Source organism: Bison bison, unplaced genomic scaffold (assembly GCF_000754665.1).
Source record: "Bison bison bison isolate TAMUID 2011002044 unplaced genomic scaffold, Bison_UMD1.0 scf7180017864093, whole genome shotgun sequence".
Taxonomy (NCBI): domain Eukaryota; kingdom Metazoa; phylum Chordata; class Mammalia; order Artiodactyla; family Bovidae; genus Bison; species Bison bison.
Window position 1 is genome coordinate 1,891,696 of NW_011494665.1, and position 8,024 is coordinate 1,899,719.

Sequence of the window (8,024 nt, forward strand, 5' to 3'; positions counted from 1 at the left end):
TGGGGAGCATGCCCAGTGTTCCGGGTGCCTTCCCTCCCAATCAGCCTGGGGAGGAACGCAGGGCAGGTGTGGGGCAGGGGCTCTCTCCATGATTGGGGCAAGATGCCAAGGGCAGGGCATGGGGCAGAGATATGGTGGGGGTGGGAACCTGGATTAACAGGCAATAGGGAGAATGGGGGACATCCAGAGAGGTGAGTAGAGGAGAGTCCCTTGGTCAAGAAAGGCCCTGGGAAGACACAGACAGGAGAAGGGACAGGACCATGTGGGAGGAAGAGCTTAAGGGAGAAGCTGCCAGAGAGATGACCCGGCTTCAGGAGGCGTGGAGGGCCAGGGCCCAGCAGGGGCCCGGGAGGCTCAGTCCAGCTTGGCAAAGCCCCCAATGGTGACCTTCCTCTCCGGCTTAGTGCCCACGGGCTCCTGTAGCTGCACTGCGCCACCCCCGATGAAGCAAAAGGCAGGGCACACAGGTCCCGAGCAGTCCAGGGGGCACTCCAGAAGCCCTCGGAAGGACACGGCATCGAGGAAGGAAACGCGACCCCGCTCGTAGTCCAGGCAGATGCCCAGGCGGGGTGGCAGGGGCACTGTGCAGCTGGCCGCCGGGCCGTCCCTCCCTGTCAGCCCCGCATTCGCACTGGCCCCAGCCCCCAGCAGGATCTTGCCCATGCCGATGGTCAGGAAAGCGAAGGGTGGCGACGCCTCCACGGTGGCGTCCTCGGCACCGCTGTCGTGTCCACTGTCTGGGTCGTACCTGCAGGAATGGGTGTTGGGTAGAAGAATGTCGGGGGTGGGGTAGATGGTACCCAAGGGCTGAGATGTTGGGAGGATGGGATGTCGGGGAGCACGCAGTTCCAAGGATTGATTTGGGGACATTGAGAAGAGAACACATTGAAGAGACGGGCGTTATAATGTAGGGCTGGGGTTTGGTTTGGTGAGAATGGGGAAAGGCAAGCACATTGGCCAGAGGGGTGGGGGAGGGGAGGAAAGACAGGGTATCGCTCAGGCACACTGGAGAAAGGCAGTGCTTCCAACGCAGGCAAGTGGGAAGAAAATGGCGCTGGGATATCGTGCTGGGAGAGGGTTTTGAGGGTTAGAGAATCTTGAAAGGATGAGGGGTTAGTGGTGGGGAGAGGCGGGAGCAGAGAAAACATGCTGGGAAGGGGGATGCTGGGAGAGAGATGAGGGCGGGTCAGTGTCTTAGGTGAAGGGTGTTGCGGGGATGCAGGTTGGGGATCACAGGTTTAGGAGGGAACTGATGTTGAAGAGAAGACACTTCTGAAGAAATGGGGTATTGAGGGATAGAGTGCTGAGGGGGAAGAAGACCATGTGTGGGTGGCTGAAAAAGAGGATGCTGGGGATGAGAGGGTATGGAGAAGGAAAGTTTAAGGGAAGAATTTGAGGAGGCTGAGACAAGGTGTGGGGGAAGGAAGTACTGGAGAGAAAAAGTTTTGTGGTGAAAAGATGTTGCCAAAGGGGTGTGAGGAAGAAAGGGCACGGAGACTTGGCGAGATAGTGTGTTAGCCTGAGTGACAGATGGAGGGGAGTGGAGATGGCTTCCTTTTCCATTGCCCCTTTCCCCAGTCACTCCAAAGATCAACCTCCAAAACGCTTTCACGGAGCCCACACTTCTCCTGACCACAGCGCCTCCAGCCTGCCTCATGTTCCTTCCTCCTGATTTCCTTCCAGCTCCATCCCAGCAAGTGTGTGCTCCCTTCGTCACCCCGCCGTGTTCCCAGCTCCCCCACCCAGACCCCCAGAACCCCATAACTCCCAGAGGGGCCTGACCTGGGGCTGATCACGTCGGGGGCACCCTGGAAGCTTTCCTGAAGCTTGCTCTCCAGCCCGACGCCCACCTTGACCAAGTAGGAGGCTGGGTCTACGGCGCAGGCCCAGTAGCTGCGGCCCTGGGTCACAGCCACATCGCCCAGGACCACGTCCACGCTCAGGTGGCAGCCTGTCAGCAGCCGCTCGGCAGCCAGCAGCAGGGGCAGCCCCGGGACACTCCTCACCGCTCGCTGGTCCTTGCTGATGGCCAGCCGCTCTCGGCTTGTGCCCCAGCGGCCATCCAGGAAGAAGTGCAGGACTGGAGTAGGGGAGGGTTAAGACAGAAGGAAGGACTTCAGGGACAAACACTGGCACTGGGGATCTCGAGGTGTCAGCACGAGACACTGGGAGATTTCAGAACACAGAACAAGTTGCCGAGGGACGGGCAGGGGGCTCTTGGGAACAGGGCCTGGAAAACTGGAATGGGGAGTATAAGGGAAGAAGAAAGGGCATCCCAAGTGGGCATGGGACCCCAGGAAGAGTTTTAGTGATGACTAGTGGGCATGGAAACCAGTCTCCCAGACCCAGCTGACTCGCTCTGGCTGCCTCTTCTATTATGCCTATACTCCAGAGCCTCCGCTATTTTCTGGAGAGTCACTTGACCAACATTTATTGAGCCCTGGTGCTGTGCTTAGTCGCTCAGTTGTGTCCGACTCTTTGTGACCCCATCGACTATAGCCCGCAAGGCTCCTCTGACCATGGGATCCTCCAGGCAAGAATACTGGAGTGTGTTGCCACACCCTCCTCCAGGGAATCTTCCCAACCCAGGTCTCCTGCATTGCAGGCAGATTCTTTACCATCTGAGTCACCAGGGAAGCCCTATTGAGCCCTTGAAAAGTGAAAAGTGAAGTCCCTCAGTCATGTCCAACTCTTTGCGACCCCATGGACTGTAGCCCACCAGGCTCCTCAGTCCATGGGATTTTCCAGGCAAGAATACTGGAGTGGGTTGCCATTTCCTTCTCCAGGGGATCTTCCCAACCGAGGGATCGAACCCAGGTCTCCCGTATTGCAGGCAGATGCTTTAACCTCTGAGCCACCAGCTCAAATTCTCGGCTAAGACTTTACACATTAGCAAGTCACTTAATTCTTACAACAATGCTATGGGGTAGGTGTTGTTACAATACCTACAGAGGAGGAACTGCAGGTTCAGAAAGGGTGAATAATTCACCCAAAGCCACACCACTGGCAAGAGGCAGAGCTGGGATTTGAACCCAGGCAGTCCGGCTCCAGAGCTAGTGAGGATGACCCACTGGGTTATGCAGTCTCTATGGGGCCCGGCCAGCAGCAGCTGTCCATGCCGGAGTCCCAGGCACCCAGGGCCCACTCACCGGGCGCGGGCGGAGTGTGCAGATGCACGTCCTCGCTGTACTCGCCGTAGCCGGCCTTGTTGCAGCCGCGGACACGCAGCACGTACACAGAGCCCGTGTCGGGGTTCTCCAGCAGGGCGCTGGTACCCCTCACCTCCTCCCGCCGCTGCCAGCGGGTGGGGCCTGGCTGGGCCGGCACGTCGGTGCGCCGGAACTCAATGGTGTAGTGCCAGGCAGGTGGTGAGTGGGGGGGCAGCCGCCAGCAGAGGAAGATCTGGTCGTAGGCAAAGGTGCGCTGGGTGTCGATGACTGGAGCCTCGGGCACTGTTGGAAGAGACAGTGGGGGTCAGTCACGGCCTGGCCACGGGCATGGTGTGGAGGGTGGGCGGGAAAAGGGAAAGCAGCGGGAGCCGGGGGGGTGAGTGCGAGTGAGAGGGATCTGGGAAGACACCTGTCTGGGCCCTGGGTGCGGGAAAAGGAGAGGCAGGGGGGCCTGAGGCCAGTCCTGGGCTGCCACTCCCTCGATCTGGGCCTCAGTTTCCTCCTCTGTCAAATGAAGGTATGAGATCACGTGTTGTCCTTTCTTTCTATGACCCTTTTTAGTCTATGAATACAGAGGAGCCCCAGGGAAAGGCAGGTAACGGCCACTGGAGCCCACCCAGGCAAGAGGGCGCTGAACAGGAAGAGGAAACTGCACGGGAGACAGATGCGAGGAGAGGCAGCAAGGCAGAAACTGGGGGCAGAGGGCCAGTGCAAGCTCGATGGCACAGGAAGGGTCAGGGGAAGAGAAGGAAAGCCTAGGGGGCAAAGGTCATAAGGACAAAAAGTCAGAAATGCAAGGATTAAGGGTCAGGGAAGAGGATGGTGGAGGCGGTCTGGTTAGGGCAGGAAAGAGAAGGAAGCCATGGGTGGGGAGCCGGGCTGCGTGGGAGTGGCAGGGCAGGGCAGGGGACCTGGCAGAGGGGGCAGGACCCCCAGGGCAGGGCCGCTGACTTGCCTGGGGTGCTCCGGAGCAGAGTCCGCGGTGGCCACAGCCTACAAACAAAGAGAGGGAGAAGCAGCGCTGAGCGCGGTGGGACGGGGTGGCCGGGTGGGCTAGGTGGGCAGGACGGCTGGCCAGGCCAGGCGGGAGGCTTGGGAGTTAGTTCCCTGGTGGGCACTGCCCCCCGGGCCCGCTGCTGGGGAGGAAGGGAGGAAGGCTCTAATGGGACATAGGGCCTGGCCATCTCCTCACCTCGCAGGAAATTAAGCTCTGTCAGCAGCTTCATCTCACGCCCCACATCCAGCTGGCAATGGCGGAAGGAGGAGCTGGCAGCTGGCCGGAATGTCTGGAGGGCCTCTGTGGCTCGGGCAATCCTGGGATGGGGGCAGGCAAGGGTCAGATTTTCCTGTAGCTCAGATGGTAAAGAATCTGCCCGCAATGCAGAAGACCTGGGTTCCATCCCTGGGTCGGGAAGATCCTCTGGAGAAGGGAATGGCAATCCACTCCAGTATTCTTGCCTGGAGAATCCCAAGGACAAAGGAGCCTGGCAGGCTACAGTCTGTGGTGTCACAAAGAGTCAGACAGGACTGAGCGACCACCACCACCAAGGGTCAGGCACTGCTGTCTGGGCCACCGCCCTTCCCCTTGATTCTGCCGTGTCTGGCCCTAGAGCCTTGGTATCGGCTATGGCTCTCTTCCCTGTCCCTTTGGGCAACAGCTGGTATCCATTTGGCCTGGTGAAAAGTCCTCAGGGCCCAGCTCTCCGCTGGGCAGGACTCTCGACACTGCCTGATACATGGGCTACACCCACGATGCCCCTACCCTGCAGGAGCCTATGACCCTGTGCCATGCCCCCTGAGTACCTGTTGTGCAGTTGTTTGGCTGCTTGCACAAAGCAAGGCTGGTCTGTTTCTTTAAGAACCTCCTGAGCGTAGCCCACCAGACCTGAGCCGTCCAGCAGGCTCCGGTGCTCCTGGATCTGGGCGCTGAGACGGGCCAGCCGTTCTTGCTGACACTCCTCAATGGCCTGAAGCAGTGACGCCCGCTTCTCCTCCAGCACAGCCCCCAGCCCCCGCACCAGCTGGGACACCTCCTCCTTGGCCTGCTGACCACTCACCTGTCCAGAGAGCAACATTGACTGCCTCCTTCTTGAAGGCTGCATCTGCTCCAGCCTCCTCCTGGGGCACCACACCACGACTAGGATCACAAAGGATCTGGGGAAATCCTACCTACCCATTCAAATGGGACCAGGCTCATGGCTCCACGGTCTCCTGTACACCCACATAGGCTCAACTCCTGACCATTTGTGTTAATCTTCCTGGAGGCCCACACCATGATCCTGACTCCTTGAGGACTCCCCCAAATAAAAGAGGCCACGACCACACTAATATCCACCTGGATCGCACTAACGTCCACCAGCATCTGTGCCATCCTTACCGCCCTTCCCCACGTCAGCTGATTCAAGCAATCTGGCAAAAGGTATCAGAGCCATAGCCTCACCCTCCTTGGTCCAAGGATGTGTGCCATCCCCAGCAGGCAGCTGAGCCTGAAGGCATCTGAGCTCCATCCCTGGGGCTTTTCAAGCTCTCCCTCTCCAGGGTGATAGACACCCTGTCTCTACTGTAGCCTTGGGTACCGCCTGGCCTGGGGCACTGCCATTTCTGACAACCTGGTTTAACCAGAGCCTTGACACATCCACGGACCCCACATGGGCTTCCTGAGTTTGCAGCCAGGCGAGTGGGCTGTGCCCATCTTCACCCCCTTCCTGCTCCCACTGCCAGGCAGGACCCAGGGCCCACCATCGTGCCCTCCCTCACCTCCGTGTGCCTCACGGTCTCCTCCAGCTCACAGATCTGGGTCTGCACTGTGTCCTGGTTTCCCAGGATGTATGTCAGGCTCTTTGTCAGCTTGTCCTGAGGGGGAAAGAAAGAGGTGGGCATCACGCCTGGCCCTGAAGCAGCCAGCAGTGCAGAGGAGAGGTGAGTTGGTGTGGGTGTGGGCAGTCCTGGTGTTGAATGAGGCAGGGTCCTCACCTTGAGGGCCTGGTAGGCACTGACCACTGGCGTGATTTTGTGGCCGCTGTGGGTGCGCCGCACACGGCAGAGCTGGCACACCAGTCGTTGGCACGTCTTGCAGTAATGGGTCACCTCTTCCTTGTGATCTGGACACATTAGTCCCTAGGGACAGAAACAGCAAGGAAATAGTCAGCCAATGGCGTGTGTAAGGGTGCTGACCTACCACAGGGCAGCTCCCTGCCCGGCCTCCCCTGGGCCGGCCGCAAGCTGGTGGAGGGGAGTTCAGACGCGGTGCTCCATGGTGCCACCTGCTGGTATGCCCTGGCAATCAAGGAGAACCTTTCCTGCAAACCACCTTGCTCTTCCCTTCCTCTGCATGTGGTAATAACAATAATGGTTAATAATTAGCCATGTCTATCTTGTTTACTGCTGTAGCCCCAACACCTAGGATAGCACCAGGTACTTGATAAATATTTGTTCAATGAATGAATACATGATAGACCTTTTCACTGTATATAAATAACTTTCACAAACATTATCTCAGGAATCCTCCCATCAACCCTGCAGGTATGGAGATTGCAGGGCAGATATATTACAAGCCTCATTCAGCAGATGAGATGGAGGCTCAAAGATGTTCAAAGATTTGTCCAGTGCCTTTATTGTTATAGAAAAAGGAGTTTGGCAATCGCAAACCTGTGGCCACCTCCTTTTGGAAGCCCACAGTGCCGGGCATGCCCTCCCACCCAGCACCACCATGCCCTCCCCCCCTTCCCAGGCCCTGCAAAGGCTGGCTCACCTTGGGGCGAAAGGAGAGGGTGGGCAGGGTGGGTTCATGCTGGGCCTTCTGGGTGCCCCAGGGATGGAAGAGCTTGAAGCACTCGTTGCAGAAGGTGGCGCGGCACTCGGTACAGCCCTTGGTGGCTTCTAGTTGCGGGGGCTTGCACAGCTGGCACAGGATGGCACCACCCACACTCACACTCTGGCGGTACCGCTCCACCACACGCTCCAGGGTCAGGTTCCGGAAAAGCCCTGCCAAGCCCCGCTCCCCCAGCTCCACATCGCCCTGGCAGGCTGGGCACGGGAACATGATCACCTGGGGGTGCAGAGCACCTCGCTTCCGCCCGGGGTATGTCCCAAAGCCTGTGGATGGGCCAGGAAGTAGGGAGGTGAAAATCACAGCTGACTCAGGGTGGGGGAAGTCTGTTCAATTAAAGAATTAATTTTCATTGTGCCAGAGCTCAGCTCTTAGCAGAGCCTGGATGGGCAGTACCCCTTGAAAAATAGACAGGTGCCCCTGGCCAGGGATGGACCCCTTCCATCTTCCTGATGGACATCCCAGCATCCCCATCCCAACCCCATGGGTGCCAGCCCCACCTGACTTAAGCAGCCGGTCCAAGCGGTCTGGTTTGGGGAGAGTTCTGCGGGAGAGGCGAGGGCTTCGGGTGGATGGGGTGGAGGCAGGAGAAGTGGGCTCGGAGCTGGGGTCCCCACCATGGCCTATGTAGCCCTGCTGGCCCAGGACCTCCCGGGCACAGGCCTGGCACACGTTGTGGGTACAGGGCAGCACCAGCGGCTGCTTATACATTTCTTGACACACTGGGCACAGCAGTTCCTTCTCCATGTTCTTCATGCTCGTCTGTGGAGGGACCAGGAGGTCGGATCAGAGCTTGGACACCTGGGTATATCTCAACAGGCGTCTCAACTGCATTTAAAGACCCAAGGGTTCTTGGAAATGAGGAAGAAAAACTACAAGGGACCCGACAAGCTATGGATTTTTCGCCAGCATCAGCCTTGGCCTGGTTCACAGGCCTTCCAACTCCGTGTCCCCAGCATGCGTCCCTCCTGCAGAGCTACATACCTAAGGAGGAGAGATGGCTGGAGCTCAGGTCTCCCCGTCTC

The 8,024-nt window shown here is 58.6% G+C and overlaps 1 protein-coding gene across 2 annotated transcripts in view; it reads right to left on the reverse strand.

Annotated features, from left to right (window-relative positions):
* Window positions 1–6: 6 nt before the first annotated feature.
* TRIM46 (tripartite motif containing 46) overlaps window positions 7–8,024 on the reverse strand; it is a 9,473-nt gene continuing 1,455 nt past the window's right edge. For both annotated transcript variants that reach the window (XM_010838297.1, XM_010838299.1), the window contains exons 2-10: window positions 7,500–7,761; window positions 6,922–7,265; window positions 6,144–6,287; window positions 5,928–6,023; window positions 4,974–5,227; window positions 4,363–4,484; window positions 3,150–3,452; window positions 1,783–2,080; window positions 7–748 (exon numbers count right to left, since the gene is read on the reverse strand). In XM_010838297.1, coding sequence (XP_010836599.1) covers window positions 355–748; window positions 1,783–2,080; window positions 3,150–3,452; window positions 4,363–4,484; window positions 4,974–5,227; window positions 5,928–6,023; window positions 6,144–6,287; window positions 6,922–7,265; window positions 7,500–7,761 — 2,217 coding nt within the window. In that variant the 3' untranslated portion in view covers window positions 7–354. The remainder of the gene's footprint in view (window positions 749–1,782; window positions 2,081–3,149; window positions 3,453–4,362; window positions 4,485–4,973; window positions 5,228–5,927; window positions 6,024–6,143; window positions 6,288–6,921; window positions 7,266–7,499; window positions 7,762–8,024) is intronic.